General features: G+C 49.8%; 1 protein-coding gene across 7 annotated transcripts in view; it reads right to left on the minus strand.

Annotated features, from left to right (window-relative positions):
* Positions 1-2,683: 2,683 nt before the first annotated feature.
* PFKFB4 (6-phosphofructo-2-kinase/fructose-2,6-biphosphatase 4) overlaps positions 2,684-26,176 on the minus strand; it is a 35,601-nt gene continuing 12,108 nt past the window's right edge. For 2 of the 7 annotated variants that reach the window (XM_043587342.1, XM_043587343.1), the window contains 10 exons: positions 24,503-24,569; positions 21,898-21,972; positions 20,712-20,833; positions 18,301-18,508; positions 17,597-17,743; positions 10,380-10,484; positions 8,746-8,875; positions 8,576-8,638; positions 7,492-7,556; positions 2,684-5,396 (listed from right to left, as the gene is read on the minus strand). In XM_043587342.1, the coding sequence (XP_043443277.1) occupies positions 5,337-5,396; positions 7,492-7,556; positions 8,576-8,638; positions 8,746-8,875; positions 10,380-10,484; positions 17,597-17,743; positions 18,301-18,508; positions 20,712-20,833; positions 21,898-21,972; positions 24,503-24,569 (1,042 nt within the window). In that variant the 3' untranslated portion in view covers positions 2,684-5,336. Of the gene's footprint in view, positions 5,397-7,491; positions 7,557-8,575; positions 8,639-8,745; positions 8,876-10,379; positions 10,485-17,596; positions 17,744-18,300; positions 18,509-20,711; positions 20,834-21,493; positions 21,551-21,897; positions 21,973-24,502; positions 24,570-26,176 lie in introns of all 7 variants that reach the window. The other 5 variants (XM_043587344.1, XM_043587339.1, XM_043587338.1 and 2 more) reach the window with 5 other exon arrangements.

Below are 26,176 nucleotides of genomic sequence, written 5' to 3' on the forward strand. Positions count from 1 at the left end.
ACTCCAAATTGTGTACAGAGATTACTGAAAAATAAAATATTAAGGAAAAAATAATAAAATATTAAAAAAAAAAAAAGATGGATTCCAGCATGTCTGGAGATCTTATTACAAAGTAAAACGCAGAGGGGAAGGCTTATGTATCAAAGGAACTGTAAGACTTTTGTTAACTCACCTTGGTCACAATGTGGAGAATATGTGCGAGGAAAGATTGAGGTCCTAGACCCAGGAGATAAGAACCTAAGTTTATATTGGGCTGAATTTATTGATACAGGTGCACTGGACAGAAATTTTGGATTCAGTGTGCTGGCTTAAGCCACTAAGGCTTGTTCTGTGTGTCTATCCGGTTGGCTGGAAGACAGCAGAGTCTCCCTAAATGCAACAGAGATGTCCAAAGCCCCCTGGTATAATGTAGAAGAAAGAATCCAAAACCTTAGGAAGATTCATTCATTCACTGAAATCCAATGTTGGGCTGAGTTCATCAGACAACTCACTCAGAGATACTCCCTTTACCATCATTTAGAAGTTCACTGCCAAGGACATCATCTTTGAAAAGTGATGCTATTTCTATATAAGGTCACATTGTGAGGTGCAAGGCTTAGGTCTTCAGTGTATGAATTGTTTTGTGGGGGGACACAATTCAACCTTTACTTAACAAGCACCGTAGTCACTGTCCTCCATGGGTCAGGGATTCTGACTGGAGACACCGTAATTGAGATGACTCCTTGATTTCAATGCAGATACCAGGACCCTGGGCACTGAGAGGCAAGTAGCAGCCTTGAGCTGCCAGAGGAGAGAGAGGTACAGAGACCATGACATGCAGGAGACTTAGTGGTCATCTGAATGGCCTGGCCTGAAAGGATCTTTGCCAGGATCACCAGGCCCCTAGGACCAAAACCGACAGGGAGGCCCATAGAATCCTCCTTGATGTGTGTAATAAAAGGACCAGAGGTCAGACCAACAGAGACCTGCCTGCAACAGAGAGGGTTTTTTTTCTCCAACGTTCTAGGTAAAATCGGTTCATAAACTCAGGGGTCCCTGAAGGAAGTAGGGTGGGTGCCCTTTAAGGAAGGAGGGCCCTGTGCAAATGTTACAGGTTCATGCTGGCACTTTCTTCACAGTCCTTCCCAAAGGGACTTGTGGCCATTAACTAGGGTGTGGCCGACATGAGTTCTAGTCTACCCCAAAGCCATGTTTCTTTTCTTTTTTCTTTTCTTTTCTCTTTCTTTTCTTTTATTTTTGAGAGTGAGAGAGAGAAGGGGAGGGGCAGAGAAAGGGAGATAGAGAATCCCAAGCAGGTTCTGCGCTGTTGGCGAAGAGCCCGACTTGGGGCTTGATCTCACAACCTGTGAGATCATGACCTGAGCTGAAATCAAGAGTCGATGTTTAACCCACTGAGCCACGTAGGTGCCCCCATTTTCTTTTTTTTTAAGTAATCTCTTGTTCCATGTGGAGCTTGAACTCATGACCCCAAGGTCAAGAGCCATATGCTCCCCATCTTTCACTTTTAATAAATAGTTTTGTTCAGTGGTGCCGGATGGCTCAGTCAGTTAAGCCTCTAACTCTTGATTTCAGTTTAGGTCATGAACTCACAATTTGTGAGATCAGGACCTACATGAGCTTTGCACTGACAGCACAGAGCCTGCTTGGGATTCTCTTTCTCTCCCTCTCTCTCTCTGCCCGTCCTCCATTCATGCTCTCTCTCTCCCTCTCAAAATAAATAAATAAATGAATGAATAAATTACTTAAAGAAAAAAGGTTTTGCTCAAACAACAATGTGCCCAGCCCCACACATGATTGGTTTAAGCCATACATGCCAACACTCCCCTTTGCTGATGATAATTGTATTTTAATTTATTAATATATAGTATATGATTATATTATAAATATAATTCAAATATTGCTGAAACCTATATCTTTTTTTTTTAAGTTTTTTTTGTTTTTGTTTTTAACCTTTATTTTTGAGACAGAGAGAGACAGAGCATGAACAGGGGAGGGTCAGAGAGAGAGGGAGACACAGAATCTGAAACAGGCTCCAGGCTCTGAGCCATCAGCCCAGAGCCTGACGCGGGGCTTGAACTCACGAACCGCGAGATCATGACCTGAGCCGAAGTCGGACGCTTAACCGACTGAGCCACCCAGGCGCCCCTGAAACCTATATCTTTGCAACATTTCTTTCTATCCAAATACGCTTGATCTTAACATCCAATCATGGTCATTGTTTTCTAGCAATCCAAAATGCTACAAAATTTTTCAACATGACAATATATAATTGCTCTTTCTAGGTTGTGGTAGAACACTGGACCCGAAGAAAAATTCTCATAGTGTTAAATCTCATTCCTTCTGCTGTTGCTTTGTTGCTAAAAATCTTTAACACCTTCTTCCAAAAGTGCTGAGGCCTCTCAGGTCAGGTGTCCACCCAGGAACTCAGTGCCCAGAGACAGGGTGAGGACCATCAAGCTGTCTCCTAATTTCACTTACCAGGAGGACCGTTGCAGCTGGAATCCCTCTGAACTCGGGGATGATGCCCAGGGGGTTTTGTCATCCATCATGACACAGCTGGGTAAGGCACAGCCATAGCTACTGGCAACACCAAACCACTCAGAAACAGCCCAGCCACAGCCACCTCCAACCTGACACACTGAGAGAGGTGCAGATGGGCACCTAGCCATGTCCAGCCCCATCATGTCCACTGAAGAGCAGCCCTGCCCTCCCAACAGCCCAGCCCCAGGGCGAGAGGTATGGAAAGTCCATTGATTTTCTGGGGCATAAGAAAGGGAAAACCCTGCCCCTCATCTCATCTTGCCCAATCCAGAGGTAGGTGACAAAGAAAACACAACAGAACTAGCCAACACGCCCCCACCCACATCCTCATGCAGACCTTCCGTCCATCCTCCATCCAGCCCCTGGTTCCCCTCTCCAGGGATGCCGACATTTGAGATCCATAATTTCCCCTCATTGGTGCTATGCTCCAAATGCCCCCTCACACATCTGCTTCCTGCTCAGGGATGAGCACCCAGAACCCTAGGTTGGCCCAGAGAAAACTCGGCCCTGTCCCTGCCCATGTGCATCAGGCCCAGGGCACACTCCAGGGCAAGACAGTTTCCTCTCCAGAGAGGGGTAGGCATGGAGGTGGGAGCTGGACCAAGGATCCCAACACAGACCTACGAGAGACTACAACATGGGAGTGTGCAGAGCCAGCCGGAAATACCTCACAAATGGAAAGATGGTCACAAGATACAACCTTAGATTCTTATATATATATATTTTTTTTTAAAGTAAGCTCTAGGCCCAACATGAGGCTCGAACTCATGGCCCCGAGATACAGCTGCACACTCTACCAACTGAGCCAGTCAGGTGCCCAATTTTTTTAGAAAAAGTATTTATTGCAAAGAATGCTAGACACAGTGTAATGTGTGGCTGAGATCCAACAACCTCCATTCTGAAAAGAACGGGAAAGTGTCTTCAACACAAGCACATCCACCATCATGGATAGAACCAGTGGCCAACCCAGTGGGTTGCTGACCATGCAGAGACCACTCCAGGGCAGAGGCAGAGAGGAAAGGCCCCAACCCACACCATGCCCCCAGGCTTCCTTCTGCCTTATCCCAGGCCTTGTGACACTTTGGGCCCGGCAGCTCCTGACTGCCCTCTGGGCACAGAGAAAAGGCCTCCCTGGTCATGCCTCAGCCAGTTCGAGGTCCTGGCGAAGTGGGGACATCCAGACATAGGTGCCACCAACAAAAGAGACCCACTATGGCCAAAAAGTGAGTGTGTCCAAGTGACCGAGTCACCCAAGACTCTGGGGACACAGAAACAAAGGCTGTGGTCCTCATGTCCCAAAGGCAGTGGCATGGTCCCCTGGTCCTGAGTCTAGGGCTTGGGGCTCTGGCAGGAGGTAAGTCCAGAAGATCCTGCCCCAGCCCTCCACCGTGTCTGTCCACAGCCACTGCAGCACCCAAGGCTGACAGACCGCCAGCTGGGGCAGGGACATGAATTTCCCTCAGGGACAGGTGGCACCTGCAGGCTGCAAAGCCCCGGAAGGCTGGGAAAGGTGGGTTGTTCTGCCAAGGAAGGTTCCGGGTACAAGGTGGGCTTGGGATCCTGGGTCCTGTGGACGGTGGGGCGTCCGACTACAGGTCCAGACACCTCCTCACCCAGCCTTGCGACTTGCTGGACAGGTCTCCTGCTCAGCTATAAAATGGAGCCCAAACCCACTGCCCAGCCTGCCTCTCTGGGCTCAAAAGAACTCAGGGGCGTGACAGATGGTAGCCTTCTGAGGTCGTTTTCTGCCATGCTCCCATACACGTGAATCAAAAGCTACGATATGGCTGAGCAAATCCTCCCCTGGACAGGGTGCCTCAGGAGTCCGCCCTTTCCCCGGCTCAGTCCCACGGGCAGAGGTCAATGAATGCCAGGACAGGCTTTTTTTTCTCTGAATCGTTCACAGCAAATGCATGTCTCGGCCACCGGGGTACACTCCCGTGTGGACACAGGCGGCAACAGGCAAGAGGTAGCCTAGCAGGCAGGGCCAGGAGGGGAGGGGGACAGCAGCCCCTCCCTCAAGCACCTGGGTGTACACTGGGAAGAACTCACACAACCACCCTGTCTTTACATGCTTTCACTGTGCAGCAGGTGGGCAGGGGTGGCCTTGGCCATCAGCTCTCGCCAATGTTCGTGTGTGCGCAATTGAGAAGCGGTGACCACAAAGGCTGTGTTCCCTGCGTGTTCTGTACATCATGTCGTGGTGAAGTGAGCACGCTGCTCATACAAGTGGCCTAGCCAGTGGAGGTACCTGCCTTGGTGGCTCTACAGGTCCTGGCAGGGCAGGATGGGAAGGGCTCTTTCTCACCCAAGGCAGTGGAGCTCAGGCTGCCATGAAGACCTTGCCTCAGGCTCAGGAAGTGGCCACAGAGGAGACGGCGGAGCCCCTGCAGGGGGCCCCCGGTCCACCTCAGACAGCTCGGCCGTGGTGGGATCGTCACAGCAAGTGCTTTCTGTTCACATGTTTAGGGTTTCACACTTCACAAAGCCAACCGACCGGTGAGAGGACACCTCACAGCTGCAACAGAAGGACCGGGTTGCTAGGAAACCTCTCGCCAGCCCAGGGCAGACGCAGTCTGGCCAAATGATTCTTAGCAGCAGGTCAGGCACCACGTATAACCCTGTCGCCATTAACAAGGAAGCAGGTGGGCTGGTGCGGGGGCTCTGGGTGCCACCAACCAGGTGTGGCGTTGAGGATGATCCAGCATAGAAACTGTCACATGGAGCAGGGGCCTGTAATGATCTCATCTGCAGAGATCAGTACCTGCCTGGGGGTCGCAGTGGATGAGACATGGTCACTGGTGAGCAGGGACCGTGACGAGGGCTTCCTCTGGAGGCCTCGAGATATCTACATTCTGCAAAACAAACAACACAGAAGATTCACGCTGTGGTGAGAATAGACAGACATCCACTGTCCTGCTGCCTACTTTCCTCATCACTGTGCACCTCTGGGTTCACATACTCACCCCCCAGGAGCCCTGGCTGCAGGACTCGGTTTCCCAAATTTCCCTAAGAGCAAGGGCCCAAGAGCCTCTCAACATATGGTGGGCGGACGAACACAAGGGTTCAAAGGCAGGGGTGGAAGATGCCCCCAGTTCCTGCTTGCTCCTTGCACACAGGCCGGGCATCACCCAAAGTAAGGCTATCTCCACCTCCTGCCCCAGGCCTGAGTCAACCAGGAGGAAACAGCTGGCTTGCATCCTCGCCAGTGGGGGGCAGGGAAGGGAACCGGCTCCTGGGGGCGACCTCCTCCCGGCTCGAAGTGTCGGTGGACAGGTGTCAGATGTAGCCCCAGCAGCTTGTGGACATCTCGTAGTCTGTGGCGTGCTTTGTCCTCTCAGACCTGGGGTGGGGCACTCTGGACCTCCTGAAGCCCTCGGCTACAGATGGGCCCTGTCAAACCACAAAGTCCACTTCCTTCCACAGCTTGCTGAGCTGTGGCCTAAAGGATTGAGAGCCTGACACCTTCCTCAGCTCCCTGAGATGGTCCTATGGGACCCCCAAATCCTGGTGGCCCATCTTCTTGATTGGGGGCCCTTGCAACCATCACCTGCTGAAGCAGGTCACGTTGGGCCACAGCCCCATGTGATGTGATGTGCCCGGATCTGCAGGGAGGAAGACACTGCCCCACGGGCACACCTGTGCGTGCCCTGAACCAGCCACTGGAATTGGAGGGGCAGGTGCAATTCTCATGGTGGGTGGGGCAGGCTTCCCGAGGGCCCCCTTTCCCATCACATTCCCAAGAATGGGCTAGGACCCAGGGATCCCGCCACCTGAAAGGAAACCAGCCAGGAACCTATGGCCAGCAGAAGTTTGCCTCTCAGAAGCCACCACGCAGAGGTGGGCAAGGTGGCTGCCACCTACCCCATGGTCATGCCGGCTCCTGTCCCGTTGATGCGGGCATCAGCCCCCAATGACTGCTGGCTCCAGGGGCTTCTCTTACCATCACCAACCATCACCCTGTCAGTCAGTACTGGGGCCCAGTGCCTTCTGGGCTTTCTTCCGCACAAAGGGTGCCTGTTAGGACATGCCTTCTCCTGTGACCTGTGGGTGCCAGGCTAGGCCTGGAGCAGACTCTCAGGACAAATAGAGAAGTGGCCTACACGGTAGATGGTCCCAGTGATGGGCAGCAGTCTTAAGAACATGCACATATCTCTGCCAGTGGGGTTCAAGGTCAAGGAGTGGCAGGTGAGCAGCCCAAGGCTTGCACCTTTGATAGGGACCCAGAGCCCCCCATGCTCCACTGTAGGTGGCAGCAGGCACAACAGAGGCCCCGGAGGCCTTCTTGCTGCAGTAGACCTTGTGAATGAGGTCCAGAAGGGCGACTCCGGCCCTTGGCCTCAGTGAAAGAGAGACCTCACGTGGACATAGAAAGTGGTTCTGGGCAAAACTTTGAGGAGCTTCTATCTTAAACAAGGCACTGGGGGAACACAGGATAGTGAACTGCTCTTCTGCATGACAGTCTCTGTCTAGTGCCAACACCCTCTCAGTACCTGCACGGCCCTTTCTGCAACAAAGCACAATACCACTTTAATTGTTAAAGGTGTGCTCAAGTTGGAAAAGATGCTCATGAGGCCTGAGCTTGTAGGGGAACATGGAAGGATCCCCACATGCCCCCTAGTAGGGCCTCTTGCTTCTTTCCCAGCTGGGATCCCCCACCCCCTGGCTCAGACCGCTATGGTAGGGCTGCTGGGAAGAAGCCACCACACCCAGACTCAGGCACTGCCTAGCCTGGGGACCCAGCTCCAGGGATTTCTCCACCCCCAGGCCAGCATCCTCGGGAAGGCCTAGCCCAGAGCCATGACCTCGCCCTGGTGATAAGACAGCAGCTTTGGCAGAGAACTCCAGCTCACTCTGGCAGGCACCCCAGTTGGCTCTGGGCCTTGAAGATGCTGTGCCTGGATACCCCCAGGAATATGCTCGCCCCCACAGCAGTGACCCCGTTGCTACCTGAGGCCTGTCCCGGTGCGTATTCACAGCCATCACATTCAGGAATATCGACTCCACTTTACAACCTGCCAAAGGGAAGATGGAAATCCATTTCCCCTCCTGGAAGGCCGCTGGAGCCACAGAGGGTAGAAACGTCTCTCAGGTCGAGGCCTGGGGTATGATAGACTAGACAGCCATCCTCTGCCTCGTCCTGGTCCTCTCACCTTAGGCAGCTCTGCAGAGCATGTGAGGAAGGATGAGGTACCCAGTCAGGCCCACATTTATCACGTGCCACAGCGCAGCCTTGGTGAGGAGCCCAAACACCCAGGCAGGGCTACACCGAGGACCCAAGCTGCCCACTGGCGGGGCGGAGGGCAGTCTAAGGAGTGGCGGGCCTGAGCTCTGCATGGAGTCATTCTGTGAGTCTTCAGAGCCGCCAAACCACTTACAGCCCAAGCACACTACAAACACAAGCCCGATAGGCCAGGTGTTCAGTGCAATGAGGGACGAGGGGATGAGCACACACGGGAATGACATCAGCTGCCACTAGGCTTTACGGTCATTCTCCGGAGGACATGACCACCTGAGGGGTGCCTCATGGCCTGTGTTGAAAGTGAGGAGCTGAGACCCAGGAGCTCAGGCCCTGCACCCAGAATATTTTAAGGCCCAGGTCCTGGAGGCTTTGGGGCTTTACGGGGGTTTCAGAAAAACCAGTAGAAAAGCCCCTCATGTGGGTGGGTGATGGTTGAGGATCACTGGAAAGGCACCAGTGGCCACAGAAGTTAAAAACAAACAAACAAACAAACAAACAAACAGAAAATTAAAAAACAACAACTAAAAATTATAAATTGGGAGGGGTGCCTCTCTGACTGGCTCAGTTGGTAGAGCATGTGACTCTTGATCTCGGGGTTGTGAGTTCGAGCCCCACATTGGGTATAGAGCTTCCTTAAAAAAAAAAAAAAAAGGTAAGTTGGGAAAAGTAGTGGAGTGGGCAGAGGAAGAATGAGTCCCTAAAGGAATTTTCAAGGGATCTAAAGCAAAATCGTGGAACCCTGTGGAAAGCCAGCATCTGGCAACCAGGTCAGTGTGCAAGAAGCTTCCTTACCGTAAGCCACAGGGGTCAGCTTCAGGACGGTGTGCAGTGGACACTTGAGGTAGGGCAGCTGTTCTGTGGACACAGATGGGGAGGGCTGGCACGCCAGGGACGCCCACACGACAGTCCCACTGTCTCTCTCACATACACACATCCCACCTCCCTGGGGGCCCGGCCCGCACCTGCGGCCTTATCCAGGAAGTAGGCCAGCAGGCAGCGCATCACAGCCTGGTGGCAGATGACCAGCACATTCTCTTGCCTCTCCAGCTCCATGATGACAGGCTCGAGCCGCTGGACCAGGTCCTCGTAAGACTGCAAGTGCAAGTGGGAAGGGTCCCTCAGGCCCTGCTCCAGGGGTAAGTGATGGAGACATCCTGGGTACCAGCTACCTCCTCGCTCCTAGGATGCTCACCATTCTGGGAGGTTGCAGCCTGGTATCCTCCAGCCTGGCCCCTGGGGACCCTCTAGGACAGTGAGATGTCCAGTTTGAGAGGGGAGCTGGGAGGGGAGAAAGATGGGCAGCCTGGGAAAGGGATTGCATCCTCCACCCCAGGCCAGGTCCCCGGAGGACTAGAGGGCAGGGCTGGGCCTCAGGCTGCCATCCTAAGGGGCCACCTCTGTGCTCACCTACAGGGCCCTTGGCTGAACACTCCACTGCTGGAACTCACATGCTGGCAACTGAGGACTGGTAGGAGGCACTGTGCCCTTCCAGCCCACAGTAGATGGAGTGCACAGAAATAGCTGTGGGGGCAGGGGCAATAAAGGCTCCCAAAACTTCCTGGAACAAGACCTGTCTGCATGCCTAAGGAGCCAGGAACAATGATCCTGGCAGTCTCCCTGCCCTGTGCCTCCCCTGGGTGCTGGGAGGTAGCTGACAAGGGACACCTTAGACCAATCCCTCAGCCATGAGGTTTAGAGATTTCCACCAGGAGACAGAGCCCTCTTTGCACACAACCAGCAAAACAAATGTCTCAAGCTGGAAGCTGAATGTGCCTCCACACTCTGACTGAGAGCAATGCCTTGTAGTTCTGGAGGAATCCTAGATCAGTCCTTTTGTTAACTGCTATTTTCCTGTATTCTCAAGTCTGAACAGCCAGCTGCTTTACTCCTTTTTACTGTTATCTGGGTTAGTTTTAAATCTGAGCTCTGCCTCATAGTACAACAGGAAAAAAGTAATGCTACCCAGAGCTGTGCTTTTCCCGAAGACAGTACAGCAAAGGGGCCCCAGAGTCTGGACTCTGGGGTGGGGATGGGGACTTCCGCATGTGTACGTGTAAGTGTGCATACACTTGTGTGTCTGTAGTGGTATCTTTATTTGGCCACCGCCCTAGGCCACCTCCTGGAAGCAGGAGATACTGGAGTCAAAGGCCACCTATTTCTGACCTGGGGCCTGGGCTGAAGCAGGAGCCAGCCTGAGGGAAGGAGACAAGAGCACATGGCTTGTAGTGGTCACGACTCAACTGGGAAAGGTCTCCTATGTCTGCATTCGGGGGCCTGTGTCTGGAGTCACAGGGAGGACACAATCCCTGTGATACCCCGGGGAAGGGAAAAAGGCAAAGGTAGGGAACGCTGGGAAGCAGGGATCCAGAGTCTCAGAGGTGGGAGTCCCGTGCAGCACTGTCCATCCACTGTCCAAGGCGGGCAGGGACTGCGTGGCCTGGACCCCATGGCTGGGAGGTGATGGAGATGACATGCACACCCAGCCTGGCCAAGCTCTGAGGTCAGACCCCACCTACCGCCCACACAGCCTCCACAGAGCACCCCCCAGTGGTCCTGGGGCAGACGGCAGGTAGCTAAGCCCCCAAATCCCACCTACCTCCCCCTTGGGGTACCGGTACCGGTACTTGTCCTGGTCCCGCAGGGCAAACTCCAGTGGATAATGATCCTGAATTTCCTCGTAAGTCATTTCCTCACAGACGCCCTAGGGAGACACCGCGGTCATCACACCTCCCATGCCAGGCCCGGGGATCAGCCCTGTGTCGGGGGGAGGGCAGGCAGAGGGGATCAGGTTTACAGGGTATTTCCTGGGTCATGGGGGCCCTCCCAGCCTGGAACTTAGAATGCATCTGGGAAGACTAGGTCCGTGGGACCACTGAGCAAAGGGGGCAGCTTCTGGTTTGTAAAGAGCTACCAGGACAGTCTTTTCCATCCATCCAGTTTATGCCATAAAAATAAATACAGAGGGATGCTTAGGTGGCTCAGTCAGCTGAGCGTCAGACTTCGGCTCAGGTCATGATCTCATGGCTAGTGAGTTCGAGCCCCACATCAGGCTCTGTGCTGACAGCTCAGAGCCTGGAGCCTGCTTCAGATTCTGTGTCTCTGTCTCTCTCTGTCCCTCCCCAACTCATGTTCTATCTCTGTCTCTGTCTCTCTCAAAAATAAATAAACATTAAAATAAATTAAAATAAAAAAATAAACATTGAAATCAAGTAAATAAATAACACAGAATGTTAACTATGTGTCTTTTCTTGTGTCTTTTGTTTTCTGTGCTATAGAAATACTCTAAGTATGGATTGTTGTACAAGCTATAAAGCAAGATTTCACTTGTGTCTCTTCAGGATACACACACACTCACACGTAGCATAGATTACCCTATACAAATGCTATTTTTCTTTTAATGTTTATTTTTGAGAGAGAGAGAGACAGAGTGTGAGTGGGGGAGGGGCAGAGAGTGAAGGAAACAGAATCCGAAGCAGGCTCCAGGCTCCAAGCTGTCAGCACACAGCCTGACATGGGGCTAACCGTGAGATCATGACCTGAGCTGAAGTCAGACGCTTAACTGACTGAGCCACCCAGGCACCCCTACAAATGCTATTTTTTAAAAATCCATCAAAGAAGAACACTGGTTGAGAACACCAAAGTGTGATTTAAGGGTACTGAGAGAGGAAGTAATCAAATGCCCTAATAAAAAGCTACTGAGGGGCGCCTGAGTGGCTTAGTCAGTTGAGGGTCCAACTTCAGCTCAGGTCATGATCTCATAGTTCATGGGTTCGAGACTCGAGATGGGCTCTGTGCTGACCACTTGGGGCCTGGAGCCTGCTTCAGATTCTGTGTCTCCTTCTCTCTCTGCCCCTCCCCTCACTTGTGCTCTTTCTCTCTCTCAAAAATAAATAAACATTAAAAAAAAAAAAAAAGAGCTGCTGATCTCTGCCTTTGTTCTAAGTTGTCTATTAAAAAAGTATAGACTGGGGCGCCTGGGTGGCTCAGTCGGTTGGGCGTCCGACTTTGGCTCAGGTCATGATCTCGCGGTCCGTGAGTTCGAGCCCCGCGTCGGGCTCTGTGCTGACAGCTCAGAGCCTGGAGCCTGTTTCAGATTCTGTGTCTCCCTCTCTCTCTGACCTTCCCCCATTCATGCTCTGTCTCTCTCTGTCTCAAAAATGAATAAATGTTAAAAAAAATAAAACAAAATAAAATTAAAAAATTAAAAAGTACAGACCAAGAGGAAAATTTACAGTTGTAAATGTCTGTATCAAGGGGTGCCTGGGTGGCTCAGTAGATTGAGCGTCCAACTCTTGATATTAGCTCAGGTCGTGATCTTGCAGTCATGGGATCAAGCCCTACATGGGGCTCTGCACTGAGCATGGAGTCTGCTTGGGATTCTCTCTCCTTCTCTGCCCCCTCCCCTTTTGCATGCGTGCGCTCTTTGTCTCTCTCCCCAAATAATAAGTAAACATTTAAAAATAAAAAATAAATGTCTGTATCAAAAAAGAAGAAAGATCTTGAGGTACCTGGGTGGCTCAGGCAGTTGAACATCAATCTCTTGATTTCAGCTCAGGTCATGATCTCACTGTTTGTGGGATTGAGCCCCATGTTGGGCTTCATGCTGACAGCACTGAGCCTGCTTGGGATTTTCTCTCACCCCCTCTCTCTCTGCCCCTCCCCTGCTCTCTCTCAAAATAAATAAGCTTTTTTTTTTTTTTTAAAGAAGAAAGATCTCAAATCAATAATCTGATCTCCCATCTAAAGATACTGGAAAAAGGAAGAGCAAAGTAAACCCAAAGCAAGCAGAAGGAAGGAAGTAACAAAGATCACAGCAGGGCGCCCGGTGGCTCAGCTCGCTAAACGTCCATTCAGCTCAGGTCATGATCTCATGGTTTGAGTTCAAGCCCCATACTGGGCTCCACACTGGCAGCTTGGAGTCTACTTGGGGTTCTCTCTCTCTCTCTCTCTCTCTCCCTGCCTCTTCCCTACTCTCGCTCTCTCTTTCAAAATAAATAAACATTTTTTTTAAAAAGACCAGAGCAGAAATTAATCAACTAGAAAACAGAAGATGGAGAAAAGCAATGAAATTAGAAATTGGTTCTTTGATGGGGCGCCTGGGCGGCTCAGTCGGTTGAGCGTCCAACTTCGGCTCAGGTCATGATCTCACAGTTTGTGAGTTCGAGCCCCGCGTCGGGGTCTGTGCTGACGGCTCGGAGCCTGGAGCCTGCTTCGGATTCTGTGTCTCCCTCTCTCTCTGCCCCTCCCCCACTCATGCTCTGTCTCTCTCTGTCTCAGAAATAAATAAACATTAAAAAATTAAAAAAAAAAGAAAGAAAGAAAGAAAGAAATTGGTTCTTTGAAAAGATCAAAAGAATTCACAAGCCTTTAGCTAGAATGACAAGAGAAAAAGCTCAACTTACTACAATCGGCAATGAAAGAAGAACATTACTATCAAGCTTACAGAAAGAAAAAAAAGCTCTGAAGGACGATTAACCAACAACTCTGTGCCAACAAACTAGATAACTTGCATGAAAAAGAAAATTCCTAGAAAGACAAACCGGCTTTTGTTGTTGAGTCGAATGTGTCCCCACTGAAAGATATGCTGAAGGCCTAGCTCCTGGTGCCAGACAGTGGGATCTTACTTAGAAATAGGGCTTGTGCAGATGTAACCAAATAGATGAGGTCACCAGGGTGGGTCTCAATGCACTTACTAATGTCCTTTCAAGAAGACCATGTGAAGACACAGAGACACACACACAGGCAAGAAGGCCATGTGAGGACAGAGATTGGGATGACTCAGCTGGAAGTTAAGGAACGCCAAGGATTGTTGGCAACCATGAGACTCTTGGTAAAAATACGGGCATTAAGAGCAATTCTGGGGGCGCTTGGGTGGCTCAGTCAGTTAAGCATCTGACTACGGCTCAGGTCGTGATCTCTCGGTTAGCGAGTTCACCGTCCCGTGCCGCCCCGTGCAGAGCCTGGAGCCTGCTTTGGATTCTGTGTCTCCCTCTCTCTCTGCCCCTCCCCTGCTCACCTTCACCCTCTGTCTCTGTCTCTCAAAAAATGAGTAAAACATTTTACTTATTTTTAATTTTTAATTTTTTAATGTTTATTTATGAGAGAGAGAGGCCACATATTTACATGAAATATCCCCACAAGGCCAGTCCACAGAGACACAAAATAGATGAGTGGTAGTCTAGGTCTGAAGGGAGGAGTTGGAAGAAAATGGAGGGACAGGGGGTCAGGGTTACTTTTTGGAGTAATGAATGTTGAAATTGATTGCAATTGGTGATGGTTGCACAACTGGGTGAATACACTAAAAATCACTGAACTACTTTAGGTAGATGAACAGTATGGTATGTGAATTAATTCTCTATAAAGCTGGTATTTTTTTTTTAATTTTCTTTTTAGTTTTATTTATTTGAGAGAGAGAGAGAACATGAGCACGGGAGGGGCAGAGAGAGGGAGTGAGAGAACCCCAAGCAGGCTTTGTGCTGTCAGCTTGGAGCCCAATGTGGGGCTCGAACTCACCCAGACACCCCTATAAAGCTGGTATTTGTTAAAAAGGAAAAATAAGGCCGTGAATTGTGTATTGAACTAAGAAAAAAAATCCCAATGTTGAAATAGAAGACTAGCCCAGGGCTGTTTACCAGAACCCACGAAAAGAACAAAGATAAACATAGAAAGATGATGAACAGATCACACAGATATTGGAACAGTCTCAAAATTCGAAAGAAAAAGAAGAGAATCCACCAGCATCTAGGAAAATAATCAGATTAACTACAATGGAAAAACATTGGGGTGGCCCAGGGCTTCTCTGCAAAACCCAATGTTGGAGCCACATCCGTGTCCCTGGAGGGCAGACACTGGCACCTAAGCTGCATCAGGGGGACAAAGACAGCGATGGCTATGGGCCTCCCAGGACTCCCGGCAGCCACCAGTGATGGAAGCCTACAAAATGGTTAAGGAAGCTCCCAGATAGGTTACAAAAAGTGCTTACTCTTTTAAAGAGATCACCCACTAATTCTCCCCCAAATTTTCTCCTTTCACTCAGTACATATTTTTTGAGCACCTACCCTGTAGTGAACAAAGTAGGCACAGCTCCTGTCCTCGTGTGACCCAGTGGCCAGGAACCTGGAACTGTCCTGGATGCCTGTCTTCTTCTCACCTCACCACTCAGTTATCACTTTTTGTTGTTGTTAACAATGTTTATTTTTGAGAGAAAGAGAGTGAGCGTGGAAGGACCAGAGACAAAGGGGGACAGAGGAGCAAAGTGAGCTCTGTGCTGACAGCAGAGAGCCTGTTGCAGAGCTCGAACTCACGAACTGTGAGATCATGACCTGAGCTAAGGTCAGACACTCAACCGACTGAGCCACCCAGGCGCCCCATCAGTTATCGCTTCTATCACTTCACCACATGTCAGTCCCCAGCACCCGTCCCAGTTCCTACCACAGGGTAGGCCTGCATAAATATGTGAATAAATGAATAAACATCCTGCAAATCCATCCACTTCTCTCTCTTGCACTGCTGCCAGCCAAGTTCCAGATGTCATCACCTAACCAGGCCACCGTAAGCACCTTTAACCGGTCTCGCTTCTCCAGCTTGTCCCCTTTACCTCACCCCAACGACAAAACCATTCTCTACACCCGCTGGGGTGACCCTTCTACAATTCAAATCTGATCTCATTACCAACTTGCACTTCAGGCAATAGTGGACTAGCTTGTTTAGACCAACCCTCCAGGGAGAGCACCTAGAAAACCCAGATAGAAAAAAATTTATATTTGTTTGATATTATCATAGAGCTCCAGGCAGAGGGGCCATGAGGGGCCAAGGTCTTGGAGAACAGGGAAGCCCAAAGAGGCAAACCTGCTAACGGCATCATTTTGTTGCTTTGAAAATGGCAGTTAGGGGCGCCTGGGTGGCTCGGTCGGTTAAGCGTCCGGCTTTGCCTCAGGTCATGATCTCGAGGTTCGTGGGTTCAAGCCCTGCCATCAGGCTCAATGCCGACAGCTCAGAGCCTGGAGCCTGCTTCAGATTCTGTATCTCCCTCTCTCTCTCTGTCTCTCCCCCATTCACACTCTGTCTCTCTCTCTCTCGAAAATAAATAATAAAACATTTTTAAAAATTTTAAAAAAAAGACTGGGGCGCCTGGGTGGCGCAGTCGGTTAAGCGTCCGACTTCAGCAAGGTCACGATCTCGCGGTCCGTGAGTTCGAGCCCCGCGTCGGGCTCTGGGCTGATGGCTCAGAGCCTGGAGCCTGTTTCCGATTCTGTGTCTCCCTCTCTCTCTGCCCCTCCCCCGTTCATGCTCTGTCTCTCTCTGTCCCAAAAATAAATAAACGTTTAAAAAAAATTTTTTTTTTAATTTAAAAAAAAGAAAAGAAAGTGGCAGTTAAAAGGATGAGAAGCTGGGGGGTGGGGGAGATGGGTGAAGGTAGTCAAAAGGTACAAACTTCCAGTGATAAGATAATTAAGTCTTGGGGAATATAATGTACATCATGGTGACTATAGTTAACAATAGTCTATTGTCTATTTGTAAGTTGCTGAAAGATTAGATCTTAAAAGTTATCATCACAAGAAAAAAAAAGTGTAACTATGGGACATGACAGATGTTAACTTATTTTAGTAATCACTTTGAAACATACACATATACCAAATCATCATGTTGTACCTCTAAAACTACTACAATGTTATATGCCAATTATATCTCAATAAAACCAGGGATAGTGGGGAGGAGGAGAAGCCAAGCAGGAAGTATAGGGACTGAGTGGACACAAGCCTGGCAGAACTGGCAGCAATCTTGGCTGAAGGGACAAAAAAAAAAAGGTTGGGCCCACAAGTCTTTCCATCAGAACCTTAAAGGCTATATTATAGGAGAAGGAGGAAGACCTGGGAATTGAGTGGCCTCCACAAAGATCAAAATACAGCTTTGGGGGTGCCTGGGTGGCTCAGTCAGTTAAGTGTCCCACTCTTGATTTTGGCTCTGGTCATGATCTCACAGTTTGTGAATTCAAGCCCCAGGTCGGGTTCCACACTGACAGTGTGGAGCCTGCCTAGGATTCTCTATGTCTCCCTCTCTGTCCCTCTCCTGCTTGCGCGCGTGCACACACACACACACACACACACACACTATCTCTCTCAAAAATAAATAAATAAAATTTTTTAAAAAAGCAGCTTTGAAACTGCTCTATTCCTGAGCAGACTAAGGTAACCCACCCCAACTGCCTGCCCCAAGTAAAAGTTTATCCTCTAGAGAGAGATAACATTAACTTGAGCCTAACTTATCTCCAACACTGTTCATCCAAAATGTCCAGCTCCCAATCAAAAATCACCAGGTAGGCACTGTATCCAAAATACATAAAGAACTCCTAAAAGGTAATAAGAAAAAGGCAGACAATCCTATAGGGGGAGAAAAAGAGCAGAAGACCTCACAAAAGATATTCAAATGGCCAAGAAACCTAGTAAAAACTGTCATAATTAAAATAGTGTGCTATTGGTATGTGAACAGATAGGTAAATCATACCTAATGTAAAAGTAGGTGAAATAAATCAACAGGACAAGGATAAACAGATGGTTTACAGGTAAGTGAGTTAACTGGGGAAAAATCAGATTTAAGGCCTATGTTAGAACATCAAAATAAATCCTAGTTGGTTTAGATAGTTAAATTGAAAAGAAGGGAAGGAAGGAAAGAGGGAGGGAGGGAAGAATCAAAACCCTAAGAAATGAAGAAAAGTTAAGGAGAAAGCTCTCCCTGACCCTCAACACTGTCACCCTGGCTGAGCGCAGCCATGCCCAGGAGACCCGGGCAACGGAAGAGAGAGATGGGGATTACCGCATCAATCTCATTGAGGACCTTCCACTGTTCATAAGGCACACCCAGGGCCTCAGCTGTCTGGATTGTCCTCTTCATCTGGCTCGTCCAGACCTTCAAGTCCTTGATGTTCTGATCACTGATGAACTGGGCCAGACTCTTGGCAAACTGAAATGCATCATAAGCAAATTCAGACTCACAGATTCCAGGCTGCCCTCCAAGGACCATGAAGCCACAGGGCACATGGCATTGTGCCCAGCCTCCAAGAACACAGAGAACTAATTTCTTAAGAATACCCATGTCCTTAAGTGCTGTTCTTATGCATTCTTTCCAGAACCCTCTGTGTAGTTCCCGTTGTGGATCATTATGTCCCCTGCCATTGCCCACCTCCTGACCATGTGTCCTAGTCCTTATAACCCCCAACTGTGGCCTCAATATCTCCCCTAGACTGTGGTGCAGCCATCAGCTGCACTGTAGGAATTTGGATCACTCCCAAAATGGCATGCCTTTCCAGAGAAAGGGGCTCAACGGTGACAACTTGCACGGAAGCCAGAAATCCAAGCTTGGTGCTTGGTGACTTTCCCTAAATGACAGGAACATTCCAGACTGAATGAAGGTCATCTACCTTGATGACACATTAGCTACAAGAGCTGGAGCACCACCAACCTAATATGGGAGCATGTACATACCCACCTACCCGCCCCTCCCCCCCCACACACACTGACCTCCCTGCCCCGAGGGGACAGTCCTGGGTCCCCGCCAATCCGGCCCTTGAGGTTGAGCTCACTCTCCCCATGTCGGCAGAGGTAGATGGAGCGGGGGGTCACATGGATGTTCATGAGGTAATATACAATACGGCTCTGGATGTGGTCAGCCACACGGTTCACCACGTAGCTCTGACCCACGTCCATGATCTTGATGTAGGACAGATCCCTTTCCAGAGAGAAGGTAGAGAGAGCCCTGTGAGTGCTACTAGGGCCCTCGAGGGTCCGTCCCGCCAGCCACAGGAACTGGCTGCAGAGTGGTGCCTTCCTGACCACGAGGCTTCAGGTTACAACACACAGGACCGTCAGCTGGTGTGTAAGTGATGGGGGTGAGGAGGGAGCAACACAACACGTGACATCCAGACAAACCCTGTGAGAGGTGCTCAACACTTGTCGTGTTTCCAAAAGGTGACATCCAAAGCACAGGGTCAGTCATACACATTGTGACTCTCGCCACTGCTCTGTGTCCCCCGGACCCCGCTTGCCTACCTCTGAGCTCTCAATGCACAGTCTGTAAGGTGAATAAGAGACAGTTTTTTCCAGGACTGACCTGAAAGAAGCTGGCAAGCACTCCTCCTCCACTCCCCTGGCCAGCCACCCCTGCACCTGCCGTTCCCTCCCCCAGTGAGCCCTCCTGTTGAAACCCAGCTTGGCCACTTCCCTCGTTCTGGCTGGGAAGTGCTGCAGCTGGGAGAACATTCTCTGCTGATATGTTTGCTGGGTGTTGGGGAGGCACCAGGAGGAAAGGTGGGGTTTCTCAGGCATCGTGCTCTGGACTGGCCCAGGAGCTCCCTGCATGCTCTCATCTGAGCTCTCACTGTCTGGCCCAGGAGCCTGGCTTTAGGTTTAGGGTTGTTACATGGACACCAATAAAAATAGCAGCAACGCAGTCGCTTAAGCGTCCGCCTTCGGCTCAGGCCATGATCTCACGGTTCATGAGTTCCAGCCCTGCGTCGGGCTCTGTGCTGACAGCTCAGGGCCTAGACCCCGCTTTGGATTCTCTGTCTCCCTCTCTCTCTGCCCCTCCCCCATTTGTGCTCTGTCTCTCTCTCAAAAATAAATACATGTCAAAAAAAAAAATTGAAAAACCAAAAAACAGCAGCACATTAACTGAGGAATCCAACAGGAGCTGCTCCAGTTAAGCGTCTCGCACGGTCACATCACAGAACCATGAGGAAAACCGCTGAGCTGGAGTGACTGGAGAAACACGAAAAACCACAGAGGGGGCCCAGGCAATGAGTGTTGTTTAGTGCAACTGAGTTAGGCTGGCTAAGGAGACTCAGCCAGTGCTCTGCAAAGAACCCTAGAAACCATCCCTCTTATAGTGGCTTGTTCTCCTTAGTTTGAATACATCAGATGTTCTCATGTCATTATAAGTGCCCCACGCCCAAGTTTATATTCCAGTCTTTCACTTAATGCTACATAACTGACATCTTCCCATGCATTGTCGGTATGATCTGTGACTATACAACACTTTGCCAAGGGGCCACACTGTCACTTACTTAACCACTGCCCCCACTTTTGCTGTTAGACAGAAACCGATGAACTGTGGCCAATAAGTCAAATTCAGCCTACGACCTGTTTTTGTAAATAAAGTTTTATTGGACCACAGCCATTTATTGACACATTGTCTGTTTCCTTTGCACCACAATGGCAGAGTTAAATAGCTCAACAGAGACTGTATGCCCCCAAAGCCTAAAATATTTGCTACCTGACTCTTTACAGAAAAAGTTTCCTACTGTAAGAGCCTCAGCTGAATGCCCCTTGTGGGCCTAAAGGCCCCTCCCCACCTGACACTAATTCCCAGTGCCTGCTGGGTCTGCCATTCCAGAAAGAGGCAGTGGAATTAATCAGCACGGGCCACTGCCAGCTGTTTGTAGGCAGCATCTGGGCATTCCTTCCTGCCTGCTCAAAATGCAGACCGTGCACTTAAAGGGCAGCATGTAATGTTTGTAAATGCCTGGCAGGAAGATCCGCTGCACAGAAATCAGGCTTGATTTTATAACAGAATAGCAAAAATTCTTTTCTTCCTTCTTTTCTTCCTTCCTTCCTTCCTTTTCTTTCTTTCCTTCTCTTTTTTTTTTTAAGTAAGCTCTACACCCACCACAGGGCTTGAACTTACAACCCTGAGATCAAGAACTGTATGGAATAACAGAAAATTCTGACTTGCAGAGCTCCAATAAGGTAATGGGGTTCTGCAAGTCACTTCTGGTCCTCAATTTCTGCCTGAAGGAAAGAAACAAGGCCAGACCATCTCTGCCTGTTGGAGTGGCCCATCAGCCACCACCACAGGGAGTCCCAAGGAGGCAGCTCAGGGGGATCCCCACCACCCACCCATCATAGCTGCAGGACATAGTGCTCTCCTCACTCACCTGTCCAGGTCCTCATCCAATGACTCATATGAATTCTCATAGCATTCAATGCGCCTCATGAAATCCTCCGTGGCCTTATCACTATCATGGTTCACATAATCGGGGCTGCCGAGTTTCACTTGCTGCCGGACCAAGCACAGACATCACATCAGGGCTAGAGGCCAGGCAGGCCAGAGACCAAGGAGAATGCTAGGCAGGGGGAAGGGGGAGGCAGGGCCAGAGGCCAAGGCCAAGGCTTCGGGCATGAGACTGGAGGCCAATCCCAGAAGACTGGTCCCGTTAGGAAGAGCTCAACAGTTCCCTGGTCTTAGTTCCCACACCAGTGCCACAGAGTATTAGTGGGCACCCTAAGATCAGAGTCCCTCATTTTTGTGGCACTGGGGGAGGTGAGGCCATCTGAACCACCCTCCCAACCCCAGATATTCATTCCTTGTAAAACAGGGGGTAGGAGAGAGATCAAATCTCTTTCTCTTTCCAGATATAACCACCTCCTACCACACTCTCTACCTCCAGAGGCTGAAGCTCCTCTCCCACTGTCCAGGGAATTATGAGGGGGAAAGGGAGGGGAAGGGAAGGGAAGAGGAGGGAGCAAGAGTGAATGCCCCCAGCTACATGGCCCTCCACACAAGTGGTCCTTGGGCATCTATGACCACCCCACCCTCAGTGTTCAAGAAGACCAAATTAAGGCTGGCCCAGGCACCAGCCCAGACCTGGAGAGGACCTCACTGTCCCATGCTACCTCAGTTGTACTATTGCCCCAAAAGGTCAGATACACCACTCACCACGATGTTAGCGGCTATGACCTCAGGATCCACACAGATGGACTCCACAAAAAAGGTCTGCAGCAAGGACCAGGGCAGGCAGGAGAAAAGGAACCAGACACTCTCAGGGCCCTGGGCCTGGCTCCAGGGAGCCCCTACCCCACTGAGGGCCACGCTGACCCAAGGGATTTCTGCATTTGAGGAAAGGGTCAAGAAGCCCCAGACCAAAGAAGATGCCCATCAAGACACCCACCTCCCCAAACAGAAAATTCCAGGTGGAGAGAAAATAGCAACGCTTCTATCCCAAATCGACTCTGGAACCCACCTGCCTGATGCCCAGCACATGTCACCAGGCTATGAAAGGGGCTCCAGAGGGTCCGAATATGCCACAGCCCAACCAAGAAGGTAAACCAAAGAGGCCTCACCTTGTAGCCATTCTGTTCCCCAAAATTAAAGATGGTCGCTCTCCGTTCTCGGGTGGTATTCGTTGCATCAAAAACCTAGGACCAAACTAGGGTTAACTCAGCCTCTGGCCTGGAGAAGAGGGGAAGTCAGCCAACAGCTGCAGTACAGGGACCGGATTTCTCACAGGGACCTTCTGTTGCCCAGGCCACCCTCCTGGCCAGTGTTCTTTAGACCTGCAAGGGCTGGGTTGGTACTCCCCTTCCTTGAGGAACACACCTCAAGGAAGCTGGAAGGAGTGGGTGGCTCTGCTCCTGGCAGGGCAGCAAACCCTTGGCACAAAGGACACACTCAGCACTGCCCTGCATGCAGCAGGCACTCAGTTTACGCTTGACTCAGTTCATGTTTCCTGTAAAACCAGTTACACATGGAGAGCAGAACCCCTGTTTATTTCTGTGCCATCCTCAGACTCTACTAAAATGGGAAAAGAAGAGTAAAGAGAACAGGAGAGGAGATGTTAACAAAATTTGGGTGAATGACTCACAAGAAATGGAGAAAACCAAATACAAGCCCTCACCCACCAGAGCACACCCACTTGTACAGAACCAGGATAGTCGGAATCGGGACACAGGTGTCTCTGAGCAAAGAGACATGTGTGCAGAGGAAGAGGGAGGACTCCCTGGTGGTGCAGCAAAGACCAGGTGGAGCCCTAGGCCTTCTCCCCGCCACATCCAGCCAGGCTGACCCGCCTGGAACTCCTTATGAACTGCCTGGGGCCTGTCCACAAACCCTCAGGAGTAACCCACTTATATGCATGTCCAAGCAGCTTTTAGAGCAGGACTTAAAAAAAAAATTTTTTTTTAATATTTATTTATTTTTGAGAAAGAGAGACAGAGCATGAGCAGGGGAGGAGCAGAGAGAGAGAGGGAGACACAGAATCTGAAGCAGGCTCCAGGCTCTGAGCTGTCAGCACAGAACCTGATGCGGGGCTCAAACTCATGAACTGTGAGATCAGGACCTGAGCCGAAGTCGGATGCTTAACTGACTGAGCCACCCAGGCGCCCTAGAGCAGGACTTTTTTTAAAAGGGCATTCAATCAGGGCTCACTGGATGCTCCAGCAGAACCTCTAACATGAAAAACAGACTAGATAAAAAAAGAATAAAAAGAACTTTCAGCAAAAGAAGACGGGGTATAGAATATAAAGGAATGTAAGAAAACTTACAATTGTTATTTAAAGAGAGATACAAAATATTATAGTAACCACAAGACAGAGTTATAAAAAAACTGGAACACTAGGAGAATAAGAAATTTAGAATTTAGAAATTAAAATATGATCATATGACTTTTTTTAAATTCAACCCAATGCTCATAAGATAAAGTGCTTGTTGAGAAAGTCTCCCTGAAAATAGAACAAAAATGACAGACATAGAAAATAAGGAGAAAAAAGATAAAATTAGGGCCCAAGCCTAGCATGAAGCCACCAGGAGTTCTAGAAAAAACAGCTCAGGAAATGGGAGCGGAAAGGCAAATCACTGTCAGAAAGTGGTCGGGTGGTTTATCAAAGTAATTAATAGACAACAATTTCCTGATCTGTTAAAGAAGAGTTTCCCATTGGAAAAGTCACCCCAGGACCCAGCGTGGAGGAGAGGACCCACGGCAAGGCCCTAAAGTTCTCCCCAGAGAAAAGGCCATGAGCATCTCCAGTTCCCTCCAAGAGATGAAACTGTTAGGAAGATCAACAAATCAGAATGCCATCTGACTTTTCCACAGCCATTCTAGAAGCCATAACACAACAGAGCAATGTTGTAGAAATTCTAAAGGAAAAATACCTCCCACCTACACCCAACCATCAGCTATAAGGATAAAACAAGACATTACCAGACATGCAAGGTCTCATGTGATGTACTTCCTAAGTACCTTTCTCAGGAAGCTACTGGAGGATGTGCTCCAACAAAACAAGTCAGTAAACAAGGAAAAAGAAGACACGGGGTCCGAGAGCAGGGCATTCTACTCGGGAGTCAGAAGAAGGGAATTCCCAGGGTACCACAGACTGAGAAGGCAACTGATCCAGATGGAGCTGGAGGATGAAGAGCTGTGGGAGGCACGTCTCCGAGAGGAAAAGGGAAGGAAAAAGCAGCCCCTGTGTTTGACTGCATAGGGTTAGGGTAGGGCCCTTTCCAACAGACACCCTTGCTCAACCGTGTCCCACCCATCCACCTGACAGGAGGGGCCAACACACAGGGGAATTCCATTGCCCAGGATTTGGCTGGCTCCCAGAACAGCCACTAAATACGGGCCAGGATTCTCCCCACCCCAGGAGAAATCACATTTGCTAAAGACTTGGTAACATGATCTACCACATGCGGTGGCCAATAATGTGAGTATTCAGAAGGAAGTCCTACAGGATCAAATGCAACCACAAGCCCAGTGGGAAATTCCCAGCACACATCCAGCCTCTAGCTTCCTCTTACATGGTGGCTGTAGATTTCCGCCCAAGGGCTGGAGCCCAGGGGCAGCTGGGGCCACACACACCCTGACTTCCCTTCTGGATTCCTGATGAGCAAAGGGCTAGATGTATATAGGCTCCCACATGTCACTCCCAGAAGTCACCAGGGTGTTACACTCACCGCCACATGTCCCCCCTCCTCACTAAGGAACCGCCGGACATCACGGAGGGCCGCCAGGGCACACTGCCTTCAGAAGAAAAAACATAGGGTCAGCCCAGCACCCGACCCTGGCTGCAGGAAGGCAACAGGTCAGGGATATGTTCTACCCCAGACCAGAGAGGGCACAGTCCCTGGGGTCCCTTCTCTTCTCAAGGTTTCTCTTTCCTTCGGGTAATTTTCAGCGCTTTTGTGAACTCTGCTCCTGTAAGTGAAAGGCTACGTGTTCCTGGCCACTGGGAATAGTTTTTAAAATACCACTTTTCTGTGCTTTCTCTTCTCATCTCATTGGACGCAAATCCAGGCTGCCATTTTGCCATATGCATGACTTCCAAGTGTCATGCATTTCCCCTGATATCAAAATAAGCACTTTCAAAACCAGACATTTCCTCGTATGTGACTGTTGGGGGCTGGTGGTGGGGAGACAAAAGACACTATCGCTGGTCCCCAGGGCAACATTACGTTTAATATTCAATTTTCTTTCCTGGGAGAGAAAACACGTGATACTATCCTTCCTGGAGGAGGACGCTGTGTCTCTGCCTCTTGCACCATGTCCACTGGCCCTGTGGAAGGTGAAACTTTCCCCATGACTGACCATTGGTTATACTGCCTTCAGAACATCTCAGCCTCTTGGTTTACTGCGGCTAAATATACTGCTATATATAAGGATCTTCCTAATTTTATCCGTTTCTCCCACAAGGTCTGCAGCTAGATAAATCATTTTAATCTTTCTTTTTCTTTCTTTCTTTCTTTCTTTCTTTCTTTCTTTCTTTCTTTCTTTCTTTCCTTCTTTTTCTTTTTCTTTCTTCCTTTTTATCTTTTCTGACGTAAGAATAAAATTAGATCTTCTTCCATTTGTTTGATCTTCTGATTTTGCACGTAAACCCCCAGTGCATCAAAGGGCTGTGCTGTCAGGGCCTCCACCGGGCCGGGCCACTGTGCCCGTGCATGGAGGCATGGGCCAAGCGGAGCAGGAGGCAGCCTGCTGGGGTCATGGGGAAACTGGTGGCAGAGCTGAGTCCAGGTCACTGGGAGGAGCTCTGTTCCTATGCCTCCTTGTGACCTTTCTGTGCCCCAGTGGGTCTTTTAGTTAACACTTCAAAAAGCTTTTGCACGCCCAAAAACCTGAATTCTGAGAGTCTGGGAAGTTGGCATTGCCGGAGCCATTTCTGGCCACCTGCATTCAGCACCATGCTCTGGGCTGAGATCTGTGGGCTGCTCTGGCTAAGGCAGCACCACGTACATCTCAGGGCTCCAGTGGAAATGTGGGAGGAACAGCCTGGGAGCCTGAGAGGATGGGGGTGTGAGTGTAAAGTGGGGGCAGTCTGTGGGACTGAGCCCTTAACCTATGCAGACTGATGCTAAGTCCAGATAGATAGTGTTAGAACTGAACTGAAATGGGGCGCCTGGGGGGCTCAGTCAGTTGAGCGTCCGACTTTGGCTCAGGTCATGATCTCATGGTTCGCGAGTTTGAACCCCACATTGGGCTCTGTGCCGACAGCTTGGAGCCTGGTGCCTGTCTTTGGATTCTGTGTCTCCCTCTCTCTCTCTCTCTCTCTCAAAAATAAATAAAAACATTAAAAAAATTAAAAAAAAAAAAAAAAGAACTGAACTGAATTGTCAGACAAATGTGCATGC

This window comes from Prionailurus bengalensis, chromosome A2, assembly GCF_016509475.1.
Source record: "Prionailurus bengalensis isolate Pbe53 chromosome A2, Fcat_Pben_1.1_paternal_pri, whole genome shotgun sequence".
NCBI lineage: Eukaryota > Metazoa > Chordata > Mammalia > Carnivora > Felidae > Prionailurus > Prionailurus bengalensis.